This window comes from Athene cunicularia, assembly GCF_003259725.1.
Source record: "Athene cunicularia isolate RWA chromosome 6 unlocalized genomic scaffold, athCun1 chr6_part1, whole genome shotgun sequence".
NCBI lineage: Eukaryota > Metazoa > Chordata > Aves > Strigiformes > Strigidae > Athene > Athene cunicularia.
In genome coordinates, this window is record NW_020799105.1 from 2746318 (window position 1) to 2772104 (window position 25787).

The 25787-nt window shown below is 37.1% G+C and overlaps 1 protein-coding gene across 2 annotated transcripts in view; it reads right to left on the reverse strand.

Annotated features, from left to right (window-relative positions):
- Positions 1–2845: 2845 nt before the first annotated feature.
- The window catches only part of ADK (adenosine kinase), a 285109-nt gene continuing 262167 nt past the window's right edge, over positions 2846–25787 (reverse strand). For both annotated transcript variants that reach the window (XM_026851592.1, XM_026851591.1), the window contains exons 10-11: positions 21737–21823; positions 2846–4032 (exon numbers count right to left, since the gene is read on the reverse strand). In XM_026851592.1, the coding sequence (XP_026707393.1) occupies positions 3908–4032; positions 21737–21823 (212 nt within the window). In that variant the 3' untranslated portion in view covers positions 2846–3907. The remainder of the gene's footprint in view (positions 4033–21736; positions 21824–25787) is intronic.

The following is a 25787-nucleotide window of genomic DNA, read 5'->3' on the forward strand; positions in this document are numbered from 1 at the left end:
AGCAGTTAGCACTGCACATGTTCACTTCTCATTTAATCTGCAAGACTTTCAGACAGTAGCAGTTGGTGCCCAAATTGACTTCCCCTCTGCCTTTGATCTTATGTAAAAACTAATGAATTGTATAATCTCCAACACCTCTGAAATCCCGCTGGTTAAAGGGAAACTACCCCTACCTTTCCCATGCCTGTCTCAATTCACTAAATGGGAGCTATATTTAACAGCAGGCCAATCACATGATCGCTGAAAAGGAACAGCACAAGGATCTGTAATCCTAATGCTCTAGAGCTGTGATTGCTATAAATCCTTTGCAGAATGATTTCCTTTAAATCCCAAACATGTCATCACACTTTTAATTAACATTTCTTTATAGAAACTGTGGATAAGACCCTTTAAATTAAAGATTGTTCCCAGACTTGTCATCTTAAAACAGTGTGCATTTCTATTGTCATTTTCATGTAGAATATTTTACTTCACCTTATAAGTAAAGCTTTTTTCCTTTCCTTTCCTTTCCCTTCCTTTGCTTTCCCTGCCTTAACCCTCAAACAAGTAGTAACAGCTAGCAATATTTTTTAAGGGTAAACAAATAGCTTTAAGTGGGTTCATGTACAAAAGGGAAAACTCAAATAATTAAAAGACCAGCAGTGAGTACAGAGATGTGGCTGATACTGTCCTACTTGAATTCTTACTGCCTTCATCTCTTTTACCATCTAATTGAGCTTACCATCTTCCTTACAGAGAGAAAGAGATTGAGAGAGGAAAGTGATCTACTCAAAGTAACAAAGTGGATCATCTGCAGAAATGGAAACACAACCATTCCTTTCCTGTTGATCTCAGCAGCATTGCTACCCGCTTATGTGGTACTAAAACAAGCCTAAAATGCATAGTGCTGGACACAGGAGATGTAGTAATTTCCAGCAAAAAGGAAGAGTTTTATCTGAGTGAGGGTGATATGCTTTGGCTGGTGGCTAGTAGGAAATGGATTTCCAGTATTTGTTTTTGTGAAAGTAACCCAGGTAAGAACTCTGGGTTTGAATGATGGCTCAAGCTCAGTGACAGACTCACTTCAGTTATCCCATCTGGGATCTGAGACAGTGGCACATGTCACTGGCAGACAACTCTTTCAGTGACGTTTTTCAGGAAGCCCAGTTTTCTAACACGCCTCTGTGTGGAATAAGCTGGTAGAGGACAGAGGAAAAATATTTGTGAGAGAGAATATTAAAGATGGCACCGTTATCCATTATATAGATAAAAAAAACAACCCTTCATCAGTGAGAAGCAGGAAAGAAATACAAATCCTGAAAAGAATCCAGAATGAAATTGTCAGGCAATCTGACAGCACAAATTGAAATTATTTAGCATGATGGCAATACGTTTCTAAGTATCTATACATCATCCAAGAATATCCATTGACAGATATTGGAGAAATAATAAATGGCTAAATAGAATGGGTCAGACTCTGATGCCCTTCCATAAATTGGGTAGTAGTTTATTCCTCAGATGCTCCCACTGGCTTCAAATTATGCTTTGGAGCTGACACTCAAGAGCCAAATATCAGGAGCTCAAGCTCACCAAGCACATCAGTAGAAGAGCTCAGAAGGGAATCTCTGCTTTGACTCTCTTGCATCCTTAATTGAAAATGAGGAATAGCCTAGAGAAAGAAAGAACGACCCCCCTCTACGGTATGACTCCTTTACATATCCTCCCTTCCTTTACAGGAGTTATGCTCTCTTGTAGTTTCATTGGTAGAGTGAAGAATGCTTACGTATTTATATTTTGTTTTAAATGGGCCATAATTATCCGCCCAGGACATTGATAAAGTTGTTTCAAAAGAAATGGAAAGTGTCATGGATACAGATCAAAGGGAACAGTAAATTTAACCACTAGACCACTGGGGTTTTCATTATTGACAGCCAAATTCTTGAAGTAAGCATATGTGACCATACATTAAAAAGCAAGGACTGCAACACATCCTTCCTTGGTCTGTCAGCTTTTCTTGATTAAAATATATTGGGTGGATATCTCAAGGTAAATACCTAAAAATTAACCATGAGATGTAAAAAATAACATTATTCTGATCAATCCATAAAACCTGAAAACCATGCACTGTACCCTCTTTCAGTTTTGTTTGCAGATCCATTTTCACTCCAATATATTCATTCTTCTTCCTTCCTCCTATGCTAGAACTTGAGAAATGTCAAGTCCAAAGCTCTGTTGAGAGTAGCACTATGAAGAAACCAGGCAAGTCTTATTTGCACAAAGCTATTCATGAGTAGGTCCACAGATAGACAAGGCCTGTACATGCAGCCTTCTTCAGACAGAGTCTGTGAGCTTGAGTCCTTGGGGAACAGACCATGCTTACAATGCAGTGACTTGCGCTTGTGATGATGAGGATTTTCAGAAGTGGCTGGTTTGAAGCTCACTGATGTACTTACAGGGATCCCACTGGGTGATCTCTAAGACGAGAGAGCCTGCTGTCCAATGTATCAGAGTGGATGCTGGGCTAAACAAGCAAATCGGGATCATAGCTTTGATTTCTCCCCATGCTCTTTGCAATACACAAACTGTAATAACAACATTCTAACTCTGTGTATACCTTGTTCCATTCTATGCAGTAAAGTGCAAAGCTTGCACTGATGAACCCTAGCCACTAATTTTTTTCTCTCCTGTGGTACAAATATCAAATTGATGTTCCTTCCCTTCCTTACTGCTGAGATCACCCTTGAACACCCACCTGGACACTGAAAGTCACATATAAAATGGTGAGATCTAGCATGGACTGTGGGTTAAGAACCCATTTCCAGTTCCCACTTCAGTATGATACATGGAAGAAAGCTGAACACATACCACTGCAAAGCCAGGAGTTACTGTATGACAATTTTTTATTTATCAGTATCAAATTACATAGCAAAGTAATGAATGCAGTGTCAGATCACCTCTTTGAATACTGTAAATACAAACAAAATCCACCATATTGCTTAATTATCCGAAGTAAATTAAAAGTTTAAAAATGTGCGTTTCAGAGATTCCATTTGGCATATCCTGTCAATATATCCTGCATAAAGATTTCTGTACCTCATTTTCACTATGTGTACCTTAATTAAATACAGCCTCTAGAAAGCTCACATGGAGGAGATAAGATCTATCTGCATGTTTATGTTCATCATCAACTCACGCATCTGCCCTGAAATCACTGAAAGTACCTCTGCTAGCTCACCTGACAGATGAATGTGACTGTGCATAGAGTGGCCAGACCCTTCTCTCACACAGTGCCAGACCCAAAGCTACTGGCATCAGTGCAAGATGACCGAACACATGGCATGAGCTTTGGATCAGGTCCTTAAATCACAGGCAAAACAGCTATTCACTTTCATGGAAACTGGGCTGGATCTGACAGCCAGCTCTTACACACTCATATAAGGAAATTCTTGGGACATTTACAATGCTCTTTACACTAGTGTGACTCCACTATACAGAAAGAACAATTCCTGGTTTATAATGTTAAGTGACAAATAAAGTCAGGTCTGTTGATTTCATGTAAGTTGAGCAGGATTTGGCCACAGCTGGATACGAACTAGATAATTTAATAAAGTATTTTAATGGTGTTAATTGGCAGTGTCATTTACATGGGACTTCCTTATAAATTGTGTAAATATAACAATTTTTCCTGATGAATGAGAGAATAAGCTTCACTTAGCACTGTTTCCAAAGTTAAGATTACTGAGACATTGTAGTGGTATGAAAAGGAAAACACCATAGAAATATCTATTTCATTTAGAATACAATGAACGGAAGTACAGAAGCGTTGATGCAGGTAATTGGAAAGGTGAGGAAAGGGAAAGAGGAAAAATGTAGGCAGCAATCCCTCGGCAACATGGGAGTTACTCTTGATCCCTCCAGTTCACCAGTATCAGTGGAAGTCAGGCTTCTCTGGGAAGGTGCAACCTGAACGCTTGATAATTACGCTGGCTGCGTAATGTCCAGCCCGGATGCACTCGGTCACTGGCCGGTCATAGACGAGCTGTGAGAGAAAGCCTATGGAGCAAAGTGGGAGAGAAAGGGAAGTTGGAAAATGGTTAGATTAGGTTTTTTGTGTGTATCAGTTTGTCACAGGGCAAAGCACTGAAATACTGGCCTAACTGTATATACAGAGGTTAGCCTGCCTAGTTTAAATTTAGTATTGTGCTTGAGTGACCTGCTGCTGTTATTTCTACCTGAAGTCTCCATTTGGTATCTTCAAGTAAATTAAAGATTACCAAGACTGATCTTTATTAGTAGCCTCAAAATGATTCTATCAGACTTCTTGCTCTTTTGTTTTCCAGAGAGAACCACTGATTTCTCAAATACCATTTTAAAAGCAAAGAAGCAGTTTTCACTGCTGAAGAGAGCTCCTTCTGTTCATACTGGCTATGGCTTTGGCCCCACACAACTGTCATGCTGCAAGCTTTCCTCAAAAAAAGAGAAAGGCACATAACAAATAAATGTTATCTATATTCACATTTACAGGTGTTCACAATGAAAAGAAGGTGAGAATTTTTTACATGATGGGGGAAGTTAGATGACATCTGTTGCCCTTGATTATGGGAAATTTAACCTAAGACTTCAGAAACAGTGGGTACCTCTTAGCATGTTCAGATACCTATGTAAACAGCAAACCGTATGGGGAAAGAAGCACCTCTCAGAACTGGGGCACTTGGTTAACTGCTTTAGCTAACAAAGCCCTAGCAGGCATGGCTTAGAAAATCAGAAATCATTGGGAGCTGAGTGTTTTGAAAACCAGAGCACCTCTTGAAATGAATAGAGAGCACGGAGTCCTGAAAAGGACATTATTCATAGGTACTTGGAAAAGTTAAGTACAAGTGGCACCAGAAATTTTATCGATTGAATCTTTCATTTATGATACATTTTGTCTTGGCTGAAACTATTGTGATCAAAAGCATGCTGGAACTTATGGCAGAGGTGAAATATGTATTTTAAATTTGGAAGAGGTTTTCAAGATGTGAAAAGTAAACTTAGTATTTTATAATTTAAACCTTCACTCTGTCATTCTAGAGGTAATATTTTATTCACTTTTATCCTGTTTTTAATATGTTTCAGATGTATCTCTCTTCCTCATCCAATCACAGAAGGAAAGTGCAGCTTGCCCAGGAAAATCAGAATTCTAGCAAGCTGAAACATGTTCTTTTTAAAACTTTCATCCACCATTCCAAGTTCCTGTGTCACATTCTGACAGGCCTTGGGACCTGACAGTACAAATCTAGTCTTGCAACCCTGTCTCTCATAAGTACTATGTAGCTCATAGGTACCAATTTCTGACATATTACAAATTTTGATTCAAAGATGGTATGTTTTGCTAGCTTGCTTTCAAATACACTTTCTTTGTTCAGCTTGGTTATTACTGGGAACAAAAACTTGACATTATATTGTGATGCTCTTATTTAAGATGTGCTCCTTTTCTAAATATTTCCTTCAGTGGCACGTTAGAGGATATTTTTAGAAGACGATAACAATATTTTATCCTGTTCAATGTCTGCTCCTTGAAGATTAAAAATCAGGTCAACCATGAAATATAAGTTTAGATCAATCAAAGATAATATGGGTGACCAACAGATATGAATGGACACGTTTTCATGAATTACCAAGATCTATCTTGGCTTCTTAGTCATGACCGATAGTGAAAGGAAGCCTAGTTGATGTATAGTTTTCTCTAAACTGCACCGAATGGGAGAAGGATTTAAAGCTACTAAATCTATAAATAAAATACTTTTCATTGGAATAGGGAGGCCATAGAAAGTAGGTGTTTTAGTTGACAACTAGGAGAAAACTCGTACATTTCTGACATCAGTATTCTTCTAGAGAGCTACATACTAGCTGGAATTTCATAGATAATGACTGACACTAGCTGGGAAAAAATGACTGCTTCACCAACAAAAGTTAAGTCCATAAGAATAAGTGGAGAAGACAGGAATTTTCAGTATACATAGATGAGAATCTGAAACATGAAGAAATTGTGCTGTGAGTGCTATCACTGATAGCAGTCAGGGGATGACAGACAACACAACTGTGGTAGGATGGTCCAGCTGTAATAGCTGGGTAACAGCTGAGAAATTCAAACAGCATGCCTGGCAGAAATCAGACCATTTCTGAATAACGAGATGAAAATGGTCTGCTCTCCATTAAATTAACATGCATTCTTAAGAGAAACTTTTTTTGATACGTGGAGAATGTCAATCATTAAATTTAAACTGCCTGGGAGGTAGGAGCTTGCCAGTGTGCTTCTGGATGGTTAAAACTTGAGAGCAAGTTGTAACCGTATGTAAAACGAGGCTGTTAAGAGAGTCCATTTCTGACTCAGTAAGTATTGAAGATGCACTGGGCAGGCCTCCAAAGACAAACATGAGGCTAGGTTTTGTGAAGAGCATGAATTCAGAGAGGGGTTTATACAAGAGAGAACAACTGTCCTCTATGCTTATGATCAAGGCATCAAACATATATGAAGATAAGAAAATCCAAGGAGCAAAGGACCATAAAACATGAATTATTTTTCAGTACAAACTGGACTGAGACTGTCATCACCTCCCGAGCTCACTGTAGTTTCAAACTAGCATGTATCTTTTGTCTTCAGTGAAGCTACTTCATATTTATTCTGATCTAAGTGAAAGCAGAATCAGGTGAAAAAAGATCCTGTTCTAATTGGGGATAGAAATGAGAGATCTCTGTGAATTCAGAGTGGTGGAGAAATGACATTAAGTACAGCTGTCATATAAGAGATGTAGAAACTGCAGTGGGGAGTTTGCCCTCAAACCATTCTCATCTGTTGAGTTTCTCTTAAAAGGTATGTGTTTCATAGAAGAACTAGAAATAGCAGTATCTGACACAATATCACATCAAATGACAATACAAACACACATATCATAAACACAGAACTACATCATATACTAAGACTAGGCAGTTGGCAAAGCAGACCCCAAGGGAACACCAGAAAGCAATGTTGTTTGAGCAGAGAAACAAAGAGCTCTATCAGGTTGGCTGCCTTAGCTGCAGAATGTTCTTTTTAGTTAATGCAGTAAAAAGCAACATGGTCAGAATATAATTCAGAGTTTGCCTCCTCCAGTGTATAAGGTACTGTGATGCAAACCCCATGAGTCATACTCTCAAGGCATGGATTCAGATCTTCAAGTTCCAGCTGAAGAAGTTACTGCCCCATCTGTTTTTCACCATCCTTCTTTGCTGCTTGTATAACCTAGTACTCTGTCAAAATGAGCCAGATTAGTTTAAACAGTAAGCTGTTGAATAGTATATCTTTGCTAACCCAGCTGATTTAAACTGAAGTGGGTTAGGGAGTATTCAAACAGCTCTACCAGTGAGCAGGGCAGTGAAGGGAAGATGATAAGCAGTGGAAGGCTGTTATCGCTTTAAGGTGCCGTAACTGGAAATGCAAAAAGATAAGTAAACATGTCTTCAAACTCCTCCTACAATTTCACAGACAGAAAGGGCAAGATTGAACTCTGATCCTGTATCACAGGCTTGGGATCACAGAACTAGATTATCCCAGAACATACTAAAGTAGCTCAGCAACTATTTTAACTTCTGCCATGGCCTGAACTAGTTCCTAGCTATCACTGGACTGGAGTGCAGAACACAGTAGTATAGTCTGGCTATACCAGACAACCTCACTTCACATATTTTACCAAAACAATGTCAGGCAATACTACCATCTTCTAACTGCAGCCATTCTGCACTAGCATTTCTACACTGCTGAAGCTGTGGATGGTGTTACACACATTGTATAACACTCTCTTCACACTAGAACACAAAGGCAAGAACCAAACTCAAGGCTTTCCCACTTGTCTGCCTCCTGCCCTGACATTCAAAGTATTTATTGTTTCTGGAGTAAGAGAAATGACAGTTGCAGGATGTCTAGTAGGCCACCTTGCTGTAATTAGCCATCTTGGTAAGCTTTCAGAGTAGACTAGGATGCCTTTTGTCCCTCACAGGCATGGACAGCCAAGTAACCACCTTGTACGTAGTTATGATAAGAACTTATTTGGAACTCTGTCCAATTCATCCCACTTATTCAGCACCTTCCTAGAAAGCAAAGACAACTTTGCTTCAAAAGTTGCTTTAAATCTTGAAGTGGTACAAAATGTATTTGCATTCCCAGATTGATAGAAGTGATTATAAAACACCAATAGCTATTTTGGGCTCATAATTATTTCTTTTCTGCTCAGTAAAGCGTCTCTGAAATCACTTTGCTCTGAAAAGTGTGCCTGAAATAATTAAGAGTTAATCTTTATTATCTCCAGCTTCCTTACTACATATGCTCAAAGACAATGTTTATAATTGTTAGGTCTGCAAACAGAATGAGGAACAAAAAAGTCAAGTTGCTTTCTTCCTTTTTGTGCTCACCACCAAATGAAAAGTTCTGAAAGCCAAGTGCCAGAAGTGGTGCTTGAGGCTCAAAATCCAGACTCAAACCAAGGCCCTCACTGAAACCAGCTCAAATCTTTATGGGGATGGCAATATAAGTCTGAAAAGACACAGCAAGACAAGTCCACTAACTGACACAAAAGGTGTTCTCTTACTTTTGTTACTTCTAAGAGCTGAGCAGCACTTAAAAATCATTAAAGGAGAACCAAGTTAATTTTTTTGTGGCCATCAAAATAGACATTTCAGAAGCAATTTCATCAAAACCAGTGATGTCTTTGAGAGTTTTGTTTCCGATTAGGAGTGGTAATTATGAATGAATGCCTAGCAATTGTGAAGTTGGATAGTGCTGGAGAACGGCTTGCAATGCCATGGGTCTCCGCAGAAGCTGATTGCAGCCATCTGAGGTAAACCAAGGAAAAAACCCAGGGTAGTTATGCTAACAAAGGACTGTTATGTTAACAAAGAGAGAAATTGAGGAACATTATGACCTTGGAGGTGATAGAAAAACAGCCCTGGGAGAAAAACAGGTAAAGAAGAGGGAAGGTGTTTATGCATACCTGAAATGCCACAAGGGGCTGGGATATTATAATGTAGCTTTTTACATGTATCCAATAGATTTGTGAGTAGTATGCATGATTATTGTAGAGTGCTTATATAAGGTGTGATTTCTTTCAATAAAGTTGAAGCTTGCTCTATCATTCACATTGAATCGGCTGCTTGCTTCCTCTGCCTGCCGCAGGATAGGAATGTTGGAGTCCAATAGTGGAGATTTTTAAAACAGTTCTGGTCTGCTTTGGTAATGGTTTAAACAACACTTAAAAACAGCTCATATTGAAGCCAAATGTTTCATTTCAAATTGTACACTTGACAATTAATTTTAATGACTGTTAATTACTAATGCTGGCTGGAAATCCGTTTATAGCCTCCGACACCCAGCTTCCCCACTACTCGTCTTTCTGCAGTTTCTCTCACACTTCCAACCTTTATAAAATGCCCAAAGCAAAATTAATGCATTTTTTTAAATGCAAGAGAAAAAAGCAGAAAAAAAGCAATTATCAAATGCATTAATTATAAACAATTACAAGCTGACCCTGAGTCAGAGCCCCTCAAAACCTTTCTGCTATGTGATGTTCCCAGACAATCCTTCTCTTCCAGCTGAACCCTGAAGCACCTAGCACTCCATGCTAGCCTGGCTGTTCACCAGCAAAATTGTCCCAGTCACAGTAAGGATCATGAACAGCTGATCTGCCTCCTCTTTTTTGTATTTAAAGTTTCTACAGCTTAATTTGTGAACTGCCTTTTTAAAAATTGTGTTATTCCACCATGAGAGACAGTTGCAAGCACCTTTTCACACTCTTGTTCGTAAACAGCATTTATCACAGTTGCTCAAATGCTCATCTATTTTTATGTGATCCCACTAGCTTTCCAGGCCAGCAGTGTGGGAAGATGCAGTTTTCAAGAAAGATTATCCTAGCAATTTAAAGCCTTGTAGCTGATACGACTGAGGCTTTTTTGGATGTCTTTTAGCGTCGCTGGAGTGGGCTAATGTTGTGGTAGCACAAGTCTGGTCAGTTGTAATCAGGTGGTTAGCAATGCTGGTGCCAAGAGCCAAGCAGCCAACCTAGATTTTGTAAAAGATGTTGGCATCAAATGATTCCATAATATAGTCACTGAACGACCGTACGTCAACATGCTGAGGTTTCTCCTTTTTTAATTTTGTGGCAGATGGTGGATATTACAGCCAAGAACTGTGGTAAGCCAGAGGCCCTGCCCATTGCTATCAAACTGACTGTTGGCTATTCTAAATGGAAACGTTTTTGATTAAGGGTGGGATTTGGCTTCTGTTTTCATGTATTTTGGCACTGTGGTCTGACACATTAGACTTACAGTATATAAGACAAATTAAATGTAAGCATCTTCAAATACATTATACTTCTCAACCTTCACACACCTTAACACTTTCTCTCTCAAAATAGAGTGTAAAAATTATTCCACACATGCACATATATGTTATTAACTACAAATGTATAAATGTACAAACAAATGTCTTTCCCTCTCCTTTAAAATGAAATGGCTCTGTGCTTCTAAAGAACTGCAGTGCCAGGCTAATTACAAGTGAGAGAAAAAAGGTTACCAACCCTTTCAGAAAAACAGTCATTTAAGATGTATATCTAACAAGTGGCAACCTTGAAACCTTACTCTCAAGAAAAGAACATGAGAAAACCCTTCCTGACTATACCACTGGAGGAAAGTTTTAATAAAAACTAATTAAACTACAAAAATCTCAAGTGGTTAACTGATTTTAGGGGCTAAATTTCTGGCAATTCTAATTATCCTCTTGTGGCTTCACTTAGTGTTTCACAACCATGACAGATGACAATGAAAAACTGCAGTTAAATTCATCCTTCCTGACACCATGCTAAGCACTAGCTTCTCCTCTCCAAGTAAAATCAATACCATGTTTGAGTAAACACGTTTACAGCTTTATTAGGATGTCTCACTTGTTCTGTAACAGCTACTTGAAGCTGTGGTAACAAATCGACTCAACTCAGTTAAACCTAGAGAGCTGAGTAAGAGGCTCATCGATAAGGTTGTTATAAAAATAAACTGCAGGAGATCAGAAAGCTGGAACAAACAGCCTGGTAAATGTCAATATTTTGACTTCCAGAGAATGACAAAACCATGAGATTGCGAGTAAAATGTTTCAAAAGTCTATATTTACTTTATTTATAAAATGGTCATGTGCTAGATGCATTTCACTGTCTATGTACAACCCTCTTACACAAACTTCTTATTTTCTAATCACCAGCATGAATACTAAACCAAACCTGTTTTCATGAACAGCAGTTAGTATTGGTATTGCTGTCCTTATTTGTCTCGTTTTCTTTATGTTTACAGACACATTTTGAATGCATTGGATTTCTGTCAGGTATATGTCTTCCCTAGTCTGAGGTTATACAGTCATTTATGGACACATGCAAATAATACAACTTTGCATTTACTAGGTGACTACAAATAAATGAGTGTTTTCAGTTAAGCAGCCTTTTCCTGGAATGGAGAGGAGGTGTTGAATACACAAAGCAAAAAAAAGTTCAGACTCTAATGAAACCATTACAAGTGGAAAATGTTAATGAAAGATTCCTGCAAAAATGAGACAATAAAAATATCAAAATAAAACTCTACTACATCCCTGTTACTCCATTAGGAATCAGTTACTCAAGGTTGAATAATTTTATTGCACTGCATGTATGATTATCACTGTTTGGACCTACCGGGCCAGCTCACTGTGGCTCATAGAATAAGGTGTCATGACACTTCCCAAGGCCTGTGTAGATGCTTGTGCCCATCAGTGATTATCTCTAAGGAAAATTAGCAGTCATTTCTTTGATGCCTTTGTGCAAGTAGAAATGGTGGCTGTACCTACAGTGGTTTGGTCCTGAAGGTTGTGCAATGGATGGAGAAAACTTAGATCCTGATTTGAAGCCTAATGAGATTGATGGGAATTCTCCTATCAGTGGCCTATGCTGGCCTATGCCTTGACTAAGTACTGTCCACCCTCTGAGGGGGAACAGCTCAGAGCTGGAGGAGAGGCTTCAGTATTCTGCACTGTGACACCCTCCACATTTATCATCCTCAGTGGACTCTATTTATAACCTGTTGCATATCACCTCTATTAAACTTGCCAGCATGTCTTATTGTCCAAGAAAAGAATAATTTCAGTCTACAATATGCTCCAAGAAAGATGTGATGGAGGAAACCGGTAATAAAGTTAGAACTTCTGATGTTTTGGTCCTATTTTTAATTTTTAAGTTCACATGATGAACTTTGGGAAATTCCCTTTTGGATCAGAATCTGGTGGCTTTGGATTTGTCTCCAACAGCCAGGATCAGGGGAAAACATTTCATTAAAAGAAAAATCCCTCCAAGCTTACATGGAATATTCAAGGCACTGTATATGCCAAACCAAATACAGGTATTTTCATTAGAAGCATCTTCTCTAACTAACTGAAAAATCTACTTTCCAGGTTGGTATTTCACTTTGTTTTTCCTACTTCTAGAAAGTTGCCTAGAAGTATTCTTCAAAAGCTGAAATTCTTCTTAGCCATTTTTGAGGCATCAGAATGAAATACGCTTTTCTTTTTTTAGTACCTGAGGAAATTTTCTGAGCCTCAAAACAGATCTGTTGTATTAACATTAAATGGTGCAGATTACTGCACCTACTGCTTGGGATAAGAGGAAGAGAATTTCACAAATTTTATGTAGAAATAATGAAGTTCTAAGCATAACAAAATGGAATACTATGTACTATTCTCTATTCATTTTTTAACATATATTCAAGTACAAAAGAGGCTATGTGAATGTAACTTCATAGCTGACATTCACATGCATAAAAGCTAGGAGATATGAAGTTGAGCTTGCAGAGTGACCATCTCTTAGTAAAGTTTAGTTTGCAGGCATACTTCCATGCAATCAAGGCAGCAGCACGCAGAGAGAATCAAAAAGCAACACTCAGTGCAGCTGGAATACGGTAGCTAGACAGCCTATGAATTTCTTGACTTTTGTGGGCTGTAATAGCCTACCCTAGCATTATATTCATAATGTTCCTATTTTAATACAGTGGCATTTAATATCTTTGCCTCTTTAAATATCTGTTACAGTCCTGGATTGATACTGATCATCAGTAACAGTAATATCCCTTTAAGTAGAGTCAGGATCAGTGTCAAACCAACTTACAAGCACTGCTACTACCACTGCTTTAAACTGGGATCATGTTTTTTTTCTTTAATTTCTTTTTTACTGCAAACTTGCCATCTTCCCACTCCAAGTAGGAGCTCATTTCAGTGTGGGGAAAGTGAACAAATTATAGAAGACTTTACCATCCTATTCTATAATACAGGCAGCTGCAAATGAGTGAGGGTCCTTCTAGCTAATATCACAGCCTGGGAAGTACCTTTATGGCCACTGTGTCAATCTCCATGGCACCACACCAAGTTATATCAGACATGAAATGGATAAAATATTTCAGTGCATTTTTATATTTAATTATGTGTTGTTGTATCTCCTGCAAATATAGCATCAGCTTAATCTGACACATCATTTCTTAGGGGACTATATCCTGTCTTGATTCCCAGGGGAATGTTCTTGATGATCCAATCTGACTAGTGCCTCTGTCTCTACTCAGAATACATTAAAATAACACAAAAATATTACCAACAGTCTGCAAGCAAGGTAATAATAACTCATTAAAGTAATTTCTAACCTTCCACATGAACATTTTCTTTATCATTACATGATTTTCTAACACATGACACATTAACATAAAATGAAACGTTACGAGGATAGGTATAGTAGGCATGACAAAGTATTTTAAACGGTGATGATTTGCTTTGAGGTGTTAAGTCAATTTGTAATTGTCCCATAGCTATTACAGCAAAAATTGGAACTTTATAATTGGTTTTTAACACAGTAGGTTTGTTTTTTAAAATGTATGCAACATCTTCGATGTTTATTTCTCCCAAAGCCTGTCCAGAATGTCACTGAATTTATGGTGAGGTAAATTAGGCCTTTTAAAACCCAATTTTGAAAAATATTAATCCTTTTGTTGTGAACTGAGTCTTCTTTAACATTGATGGTGTCACTGACAGGAAAAGAGACACAGAGGCTAGAAGGATCAGGTCCTGCTTCAGTCTAATTAGGAACTTCTGAGGGTTTTTAATTCCATACACTGATCCTTTTAAATGGATCTCTCACTTCTACATGTTATTTTAAAAATGACAGCAAATATACTAATATTTTGCCTTACATTAATTCTATTATGTGTTTTTCTGGATTGCTTTTAAATTATATAGGTGAAAATGTGAATTACCATATTGATGTGACTGTATTTTGATGAAAAAAACATATGTAATAAAATTAAGATGAACAGTTGGAAACCAAGAGAAGGATAGCAATGAAAACAATTGTGATCCAACAGATCGGTTCACAATTAAATTATACTTGGACAACACTTGTTACCAGTTTTAAGTATAATGCCAGCACAGAAATTATTTTGAATGGAAATTGGTAAAAAGTGAAGTAGGGAATTAAAAAGAAAACAGGAATATTCCATGTTTTTCCTGAGTGATATGTATTTTTATGTTTTTGTTTAAGTAGCTGCAACTCAAACTGTGGCAAATTTCTAAATTGTGCCATTACTAATGTTGAAATTACTAGTGACTGGCTACACTATTGATCAGAATAATGATGTGTCTCTAGCTGAGACTGAGAAAAATCAGCCAGGAACATATAATCTGGTAATTTTCTAGTTTGTAGAAGGTCAGTTTCAGAGATAACATGGCCATCTAATAGCCTAGGTTTAGATGTGATGTTTATCTGAGAGAGTTATGAATACTATTAGAACAGATGGGTGGTAAGTCATGAACATGTTGACAAGTTATCCCCTAGCAAGCAAAGATTGATGCCATATCTGCAGCTCAGCTATTATACTCAGGTATGCTGTTTGTAAACCAGGAGTATTAAAGATGGGCAAAATGGGCTGTCAGTCAAAATGCTGATGACATTAAGAAGGTATTTTTATTTCAAAGCTTCATATCGCATCAGCCATGATCTTAGTAACAACAGGATTGCTCACAGGCAATTAGCCACCCATGTTGTATAAATGAAGACTAAGAGAGTGCTGATTTCTGTATAACATTTATCTTTAAAGAAAAGACAGAACAAAGTAATATTCCCTTTTCTCTTTCTCATGAAGATGAATTTTGTAGCAAAAATTAGCCATAACAAGTTACATGCACATACACATTTAATTGATATTCACCAAGAAAATACCCCTCACTCCCAGCAGGCAAACAAAATTGCATCTCAGAGATCTGGTGTTACCACAAGGCAATACTTCACAGCAGTGATATTTTATCCACTATATTTCTTTCTATCAAATGTGATTAAAGAAATTATGACAACTTCCCAAGGTATCTTAAAGAAGTATAAAAAACCTTAAACAAATTAAAGACCACTGTAAGTGGATTAAGTAGCTTCTGATATCACACTCCTGCTGTTCAGTAAAGAACTGTTCCTAGTTCCTTGAACTCCTATTTCAACAAATCCAGAATGTTTTAGGGGTGGTGAAGTATTGGAGAAAGAGCGGCTCTTACAACAGAGAGCTGCCTTAAAACAGAGAGAATATTTCATTTCTCTGCAATGTTTTTAGTGAAAACAGATTCTTCCACAATCTTATAGAGCTGTATAAATTAATTAAAGAACTTTCTTTTCAATATAGTCACAAGCTCAATCATAATTTAGTATTCTGACAAAACATTCAAATCACCTGTCTATGCTGAAGGCATTATCTGATCTTTTGGGCATGTTTTGCACTCCTGGTATAGCCATACAGCAACTATCCATAAGAACTTATTTCATTTTTCATACATGCACGTGTGTCCATCCACACAATTCCTTCACACGAAATTCATAAGAGACTTATTAGACAAAGTCATGAATATAGTCCATCTTTGCCCAGTATCAGATTTATTGTGAGAAGACAGAATTCACATTGCATACAATTAATTTTTTAATTCAGTCAGCTTCTACTCTTTAGCCACCAACAGTGCCCTCTGAGGATGACTGAGGCTGGCTTTTCAAAGGAACAGGAAATAGTACCTGGGATCCTAACTCCTACAGGACTGGAACCCATAGGACCATAGCACAATTTAGGTTGGAAGGCACCCCTGGAGGTCACTTTCTCCGGTCCCTGGCTTAAAGCAGGGCCAACTCAGATGATTTTTTATTTTAAAGATTCTTGGATTCCTTCCATAAATGATGGATTCTACAGAATAGCAGCATAAGAATAATGATACTGGATTAAATTCTGTTTCCATTTTTATCAATAGTATACTTGTTTAAATTCACTGGCTTCAGTCAAGGTATTCCGAAGTTATTACTAGTGTGTTTAGAAAACAGAACCAGACCTTTTTTAAAGAAGGTTTCTGAATCAAACTTTTAATAGTAGAGGAGTAATGATGAGCAATTATTCACTATGGGTTCTCTGCAAACCTATATTCATATTTCTTGTGCTGTGTCTTTATAAACATACATATATGTATAATATATTCAAACAATGTTTCACATTAAGGATAATATTTTAACATTTCAATAATGTAGAAGTATACCAAATATTACTTAGCTCTGAAATCAAAGCTAGGTGTTATAGAAAATCATTTGCATTTACCTTATGAAAACAGGCTAAAATATGAACAGTGTGATAAACTTTAGGCTAACTCTTAGGAGTCCAAGGTCTTTATCTAATTTGTGGAGGCATTTAGATTAAGATGGAAAAATAACATTTAGAATTAACCTCTATATTAAAGATGAGGGAATAGCTTTATTGAGCCAGTTTGACAACAGAAACAGTAACAAAAGGAGGGACTTATCTCCATTAAGCTCTGTGGTCTCTAAAGAAAAGATAAGGATGCCATGAGGCACATTCACACAAGGACACATATAAAAGATGACAATTCCTCTTTTGGTGCTGTCCCTGTCTTCTATCAAGAGTAGTTCTCTGATAGCTGAGACAGCAGTTGGCCATCTCGTAAGACTCATGCTAGGTTGCACAAGAGAGAGAGAGAACTGCTTATTCTGTAAACGTGCACCAAAAAAATTCTGAATGTAGCTTTCAAACTATAGCTAGCAGCTTTATAAGATTCCTCAGTACATGAAAGCTGCCAATGCGATTGTTAAACTGATAGGTGGTTTGAGCCATTGACCTCAGCTTTGATACCGGCAGAGGCAAATTGCTATCAGCTCGTATTTGGCACCGTACAATGCTTAATGAATAGCTTCTTCTATCTCAGGATTTCTTTTCCTTGAGAATGGTATAACATCTTTATAACATGGTGCTAAGTAATATACACTTGGAGTGATCATTCTGTCACTACTTCATCACACTACTTGAAAATGATTTGTGATTACATTTCATACTCTAGTACTTTTCATGTGGTATATGATTAAATCATAGTGGATTACTAAGTCAATATATTTATATTGACAGAACCTGAAGAAACATTGATTTTACACCTTCTCCTATTAATTTATTATGAACTCTCTACACAGTTCCACTGAGTAGACAGAATCTGGGGGAGACATTTTGCAGGGAACAATGGCAGTAACTATCAGAAAAGATGCTTATTGTTTTCATTAGTTATGGTGGCAAAGACAAAGGGGAGTCCAAACAGAAGGCAGACCAGCTCTGGTTAAAGAGAGCAAGATGGCATAAAGAAAAGCATAAGATAGCAAAACTGTCCATATTTCAGTCTATTCACTGCCATTAAATATGCTTTGATTATCATTATGGCAAAGCTTCAAACTGGGGCTGCTACTAATAAATAAATGTTAACTTCACGAGTAATAGAATGTTCCCCAAACTCTATAAACGAAGGCTGTAATTCCATTAAGAGAACTTTTGTGACATAAGCAATGTCAGCAAAGCTCAAGTGATTTGTCAATGTCATCAGAATCTGGAGGTGGAATTGCAACTTTAATTTATGGGTATTTCAGGGTTTTATAACCAAAAATTTGTGGTACCCCTCAAATCCATATAAGGGGGCCAAGATGCTACAAAGTAAATCATTATTGCTTGAACTTCTAAGAGATAGCAGTGTTGCTGGCAAGCAATAAAGGCAGAACTCTGTTACTATTGTTTAAAGAAATGTTTTTACCATAAAGATACCTGCAGCAATTTTAAAACCCAGTTTCTCATTCATTAACTGCACCAGCCTGAGTGGCAGATGACTTGATGCCTGCAGTAAGAGGCAAGAAATTCAGAGACATTCCTGGTAACAACTTAATAAAAACACATTTCAACTATAAAAAAAGCAGTTTATTTCTTGTTGCTAGCTGTTGGAGTGATCTAGTTCTCCTTGAAGGCCAATGGCTTCGTGTTCAGAAATGCTGAACTCATGAATCAACTCACCAAGTCAGAAGTGCTCAGAAACTTGGTGTCTTTAAACTTTTTCATGACTTTAAGATTTCAAGACCTTCAGTAGTTAGATAAGTTCTAGAGAAAAAAAAAACCCCAACAGATTTCTTATTTTCCAATTTCACATGGAGAAACACATGAGGAGTGATTTGCCAAGTTGGCATAATTATTGAGAAGGAATTTCCTTACAATCTGTGAGTTATACCTCTGGAAGAAAGTGCTTCCATGAAAGACCTTTCAAAATATGATAGAGTCTAACAATCTCCTAATGTAAAATAAATTCTGGTTGATGGGGTTAGTTCTCATTATATCCCACATTTGCCTCTCAACCAAGACATCTGCTCCAACAAACCCACTGTTCAGTCACGTTAATATACCTGTCCCAGAGAAGTATGGAAAGCTTTGCCACGGGACTCTTGTTCTCTGCTGTTTGAATAAAGGAACGATGTTTCCAGGAGAGTATCTTATAACACTGAGTGCATTTTTTTTGTCAAGGGATGAATCTTGAAACATTTTACTACAAGGACACTAAAATCAAAATATTACATGTACTGTTGCCTAGGTAGTAACAACTTGATAAAAACCACAATCAAAGAAAAAACCTAGAAATACACTGAAGAGAATATAAGCTTCTCATTATAAAAATTTTGTCAGGACAATAACACTGCATCTGGCTCAATGCTAGAATCAACAGAAGATATATATGTTGAGTACTATTACCACCATTACTGCATAGGGCTTTCTGGTAAGGAGACAATAAGGAACTTTTCCTTTTGCAAATATGTACTTTGAAAACACATGAAAAGTGTGATATAGATAAAATACAGACATTTCCCCCAAATGAAACACAGACCAAATCAAAGCCTATCCAGCCCAGTATCCTATTTCCTACATATGGGAAGGAAAATGAAATGACTCCATGAAGAAGGAGACCACAGTATAGAAGACTAGAATCAGCTGTGTATCTAGACTGTTATGACTCCCAAATCTCCCATCTGGACTAAACTCAGGAAAATCGGTGCTCTGAGGAGAATAAATGACCAATTTATTATTTATGGGGTGACAGAGGAGAACTAAGGTATCTTAGAAGCTAATAGAAGAACTATGGATATTCTAAAGCTCCTGTTGCTTCGAGTCACAGCGGAGAGAAATATGGTGCAACAAGAACCTAAGCTCACATACCAATACTCAGGTAAGTGTCTAACCACAATGAGATTTCAGACAGATTTGCAACTGCTGAGCCAACTTCCATTACAGAAGGAAAACCATCTGTGTTCCTTTCTTTCCCTGGTACCAAGGGAGAGCTGTACAATGCCATGCTACTACTGGGCTGCACTGCACTTGTGCTCCATACAAAAAGCATCTGATGCCTCACTGCTATTTGTGGGGGAACTGAGGAAAATAATACATGACCATGAACAGTGATACAGGACCTTTGTTAAGATTACCCCAAATACACTGAAGCTTGCTTTATCCAGAAATGTTATCTCAATAGACAGAATGATAAAGGGCAGTTGATCTTTTAGAAGTTTTTTTCTTTTTCTTTCCTTCCTTCCCAACAGAGTTTAGCATTTTCCACATAATTTCTCCCCCTGGAGAAAGAAATCTCACAACTGATCCAAGACCAGCCTGACAGGAGTGCCTGACTCCTTACACTGCTGGTGAAAGGTAGCAGCTTGGAATAGAGTCTGATGTGGCTTACATCAGTCTTCTCATTCAGGATGTTCTGAATAATTTAACTAAAGTCAATGTTTTAGCCCTTCCACAGAAAAACAACAGCTATGGCAGTACCAGGGAAAAGGATATAATTTAAAGAGGAAGGGTTATGGACCAGGCAGTTCCTAAAGCCCAATTATTTAGCTGCAATAGTCTTCCTGCTATCAAACCTGGAAAGAACAAAAGTAGGATTATTAAAAAAGTCCTGATCTCAAACTGCCTAAAATATGAGGAACTGAGAATACAACCCAAGATAAACATGGCAGACACATGAAAAGCTGCTTCCTGCTGAGGCAAAGCTTGGTTGATGTCTACCATATTGCCCACCTGGGCCCTACCCAGTATTATTTTATTTTTCAGGATCTGAAAACAAAATAGGCAAGATCTTTTCTCTTTTTTCAACAAGAACAGCAGCTTACTGGCACGGATGATACACAGAGCACATATATACAAGGACAAGCACTTGAAGAAGATCTTATTTATGTTATAGTCACTGCTACTTACTGGTTCAAATATAGTCTTGTTTGTGACTTAGGAACAATAGAGAGTGACAAGCGTGTACTAAAAGGTGTATGAATAATATGACCTAATGTGTTTCTCTATTTCTGTCCTCTTTGATTCACGAAAGCACCAAAGCAATGAATAATAACATTCCTATTTTTAGCCAGATTTAAGCATATACTGAAAATTTATTATTTGTTTAAGTGATGTATTAAGTACGGATGGAATTACTCACAGGCTTAAGATTAAGCTATGTTGAATACTTTCTTGAAGTGGGACACAATTCTGAGGCTTTAATTTGGTAACACACTGCTTGTTATCTCCTTCAGAGTTACAGGACTGAGCCCTGCAATCCTATTTATAAAGTCTCTTTGGTAATGTTTCCAGTAAATTAGTGACTAATGGAGCTCCTTACAGCTACTATGCACTGGATATTAGAGCCTTCAGGATGCAATAGTGCATCACAGAACTACATGTATGAAGGTTACAATGAATGACAGAACTTTTGGATTAGATTGGTTTTTGGCTTATATTGAATCATTTTTAAAAACAGGCATAGACATAACATCCTCTTTTTTCCTTAGAGGTTGTGCCAAAAAAAATAGTAAGTTTGCAAATGGATATTAAGCAATGCCAGATATTTTCTGCATTTGTTTTAACAAATTAACCCTTCGTGTTCTTTTCTGATGTCCAAATAATTGTATTGGAAGCAGATGTTCTACCAAAATTGACACAATCAGAAGACATTATGCTCACTTATTAACATATTGTTTAATATTCACTACAACCTGTTTTAAAGAACAACAATGTGTTAACATTTAAGCCAGGAAGGATTTCTGTACACTATATAGTACTTTTTGCAGCTTGTTTATGCAACAGTTTGACAGATACAATTAATCTCATGAAAATGACCATAGTACAGCATAATAGCATATTATTTTAAAATAGAACACACTTTTGCTTTGAAAATCAGAACTTAATTAAGCCATATAACTTCAGGATGCAGAGAAAAGCCCTAAAAGAATGAAGTGCACTCTGAAGGACAGTTGAGTGAAAAAAATAGTAATTTTATACACAGAGAATAAGAAAATAATCTCCAAACAGAGAAAGAAGTAAGAAATACCTCCAACGAATGCATCTCCAGCTCCATTGGTATCCACAATTTCACTCTGATCACTCACCAACACAGGGAAAGTAGTCACTTCATTTTCTATAGTACAAGGGGAGAACAAAACATGAGTTACTTGGAAATATGACTTTGAAAACCACAACAAACAGTGAAAATCAAAACAATTCAAAACTGGAGCTCTGACCTTTAACATGATAATTTGGATAAAAATAGATTTGGTTTATAATTCTGTATTTACTGTGTAGGGATACAGGAACACATCTGATCAACCTATTTGCTGTGAATATTTTCATTAATTACTTCCAGCCTCATTTCTTTATCTCCTAATATTAAGGGCAAAAGAAAAAAAGTAAATCAGGAGGAACAACATAAAATACCTAGACAAGACTAAGAAAAATCCATCCTGCCAAAACCAGTGCTTCTTATTAGTTGCAGAGAGGTGATGTGGCCTCCAGAATGGCCAGTCTAAGCCTCCAAAAGTTCAGCACAAATTGCTGCATTGTAAAAAACAAAATGCACATGAACTAACTAAAATAAAGCTGTGAAATAAAAAGCAGGACCTAGTGTAAATCAAAGTGTTCTCAAATTGCATCTTTTTAAAAAACACATATACGTAAGAAGCCTTGCAACTTGCCATCTGACTAGATTTGGTTTCAAGATTTCAATGACTTCACCCTCTTCCTTAGCATTTAAAAAAACCCCCATTTCCTCTGCAGCTCCCTGCCCTCTACCGGCACTCGTTAAACCTATTGCAATAGGTGGATACTCAGCATCTTCACCTCCAATTCACTGCCACACCACAGTTCAACATAATTACACCACTTAGGTATGATAACTTTAGAGTTCTAGGGTTATAAATTTAATATATGCCACTAATTAATCAGCTATGGCTTTCCAGGTGGTAATGTCATAATGACGTGATAAAAATATAATTACCACCTTGTCACAATACCTTGTTAAAGTGTAAATTACCCCTGTAACAGAGCCAATGGAAGTTCTGCCTCTGGTAGTCAGTATGCATTAAACTGTCTCAGAGCAAACAGATTGTCCTTTGGCAGACAGCAGGAATTAAAAAAAGGGGAGGGGGAAGAAAAGCCTGTCAACCAGTGAAAATGAAAACCATCAGAGATGTTTTCTTTTAATTTTTGGTAAAAATATAAATAAAATGGGGAATAGATCCTCCAGCAGCTGAAAGCTGGAGATTAGTAGTTTCTTCACTGTACAGCAACAGAGCAGATCATAAAAATTGCTCTTACACTGACGTACACAGTAGCAAACAAGGAAACCTAGTTTGTGAGGCATATAAAGAATTCACAGTCTCAAATCAGGCAAGTCTGTGTATGCTGCAGAGGTACCAGAAGGATCCTGGTTTCTGTGAAATGCAGTGTATCAGCTCTACTGCTCTTCACCATCTGCTACTAAGTGAACCAGGCAGATATAATGATGCTGCCTCCAGAGGGAACTGTTGGCTGGCCCACCAGGAGGGGAGGGGAGGGGAGCATTAGCAACAACCATCCATGAGAGGCAAAGGAAAAAGAGTAATGAAAACCATAAGATGAATATTCCAATTAAAGAACAGGTTTCAGTCAGTTCTCAGTGCATCCTACTCTCTATCCTGTTAAGAAAGCTATTTAGAAATGTGCTTCAATGCTGAGTTGTGCTCTTAAGATAGTCTTCAAGAGCAATGTTTTTTAGTAATTTTAACAGGATTCATTTGAATTGGAAATCAAGAGAGGTCTTACATTAAACTCTGCCAGACGAGCAGTGTATTCATCTATTTCATAAGAAGGTATATATGATTTGCTCTAGATAATACTAAAACAATGAACAAAGTGATAACTCTGTTGAAGACACATTGTAATAAACTAATCTGCTTCCTTCCCAAGTGTGCATGGGCACACACAGATGTTCTCTGTTAAGTACACAGTAGACACTTCCATATGCATACAAATGTATGTGTTTGGGCACAGAGAGTGAATAATGCACAGACACTGTATTTTGAATGCTGTTAATGGGGCTTGGCATCAAATAAGACTCCATTCAAGCAAAGTAACAAGTGAAAGTTCTCACCATCATCTTTCTCCTTTATTTTCCTCCTCTGTCTTGATTTATTTCCTCAGCTCCCTCTAGTACTTGCAGGTAAGTATTGCAATATGAGCTCTTATTCTATTCTTTCTGCAGTAAATGTAATTCTAAGTAACTGAATTAGTCTAAAACCCCAAATACATCAAGGAATTAATCTGGCATGAGAACAATCTTTTTTTTCCTGATCATAGTTTTCTCTCTCTACCTGGGCCATACATACTGTCTCTACAAATTTATTTCAAGAGGAGAAATAATATTGTATTTTGAAGTACTGAAGTTTCAGAAGGAGACAGCATGGCTTTGGAGCACATACTACATTATAAAGATATTACCATCTGCACATATCCAATAGGCAAATCATCTTTCTTTAACCTTAGGAGAACTTGTACTAGCATAGTAGAGTCTACTAAACTATAGTTAACAATAATACACATTGAAAGATACAACAAAATAGTGAGGTTTTTTTTTTCTTTCCTTCACAATAAATGAAGTCAGTTAAAATTAAAGCTGCCATTAAATTACCTTCCCGTGTCTGTGTAATAAGCATAAAAATAGCTAACATCTCTCACTGATCTGTTTTGTAAAAATTAGGCACAACAGGGTGAATTAAGATGAAGCAGAAGTCTCCATTCTGAATGCCATTGTTTTTGTGACTTTAATGTTGCTTTAACTTCATTTTTGTCTGTGATCTACTATGTCATAAAACTCCCAAATCCATCATAGTGAACATAGAGATACCTTGGCTAAGTGCACTGGTCACCAGTGGCCTTGCTTTTCAAAGTCAGTTCCAATTTCATTTATCATTCTGAGAGCTTATGAAATAAAGAATAATTACGTAAGTGTTTTGAAGTCCAAGTGCTACTCCTCTGGGCATAAAATCCAGTGTTCTATTTTTAAACAACAAATATCTTCTATGGTAAACACCCTGGGATACAACACATTCTGCTTGGATATAATTTCCTGGAAGTCCAGAATTGTGAGTGCAAATTGAAACAAGGTGTCTATAATTGGGGAAGTTTTAGCAACAAGCATTAATGAAATTAAAATTTCAGGACTTTGATTCAACTCTCAATGATTTTACATTAGTGAGGAACTCCACTGGTTTAGACTGATATAGAAATAACAAAAATAAACATTAATGTGGTGATTTCATAGACTGAAGACAAAATTCACAGATAAATCAGAAGAAATCAGCTCACTGGTAAATTTAGTTATTGTTACTTTGTCACATGTACATAAAGGTACAAAATCTATCTATTTCAGGCAAAAATATGTGCTAGCATATCTAGCTTAATATATTTTTGTAGGTAAAACAGTCTGGAGTGATAATAATTGGAGAGCAATATTAACTGAAAAAACAGTGCTCCTTCCATTCTAATACACTTAAGCTCCCAAATGAACACAAGTCTATTTCATGATGTTAACTCAAACAATCAAACTCTGATGATAGCTACAAAAACTACAGGTCTGTCTTTAAACCAAATTAGAATCACAGACTACACGTCTACCCTTAGTACAGTAATAAACACCAGCAAGCAATCATTACATCCAATTAGGCTGAGTACTTTCCTTAACTGGGTCATTTACCAGTCTCTCTTGCTCTTAAAAGTAGATTAAATGTGTAAACTTACATTTAATTACCTGTAACAGAACTCTTATGGGCAACATGTTGGAGTGTCCTTAATTTTGTTTTAAAATAAAATGAGGCAGGGAGCCCTAAAATATATACAAAATCATCTAGCTATTTCCTCAAATCATCTTTTGATCCGTGAGCTGGTAGTGGTAGTACAGATGCTTACAAGATGGAGACACATTCAGGTTTCTTTTGTGAGCTTTAACTTGTAAAAAAAGGAACAACTGTGAAACAGAATTCTGTCCCATCTCTTCCCCACCTCCATCCTCTCTAATTTTCTTTAGATCAGGGGCCAAAAACAGATAAAAAGAAAGGAGGGGGGTGGGG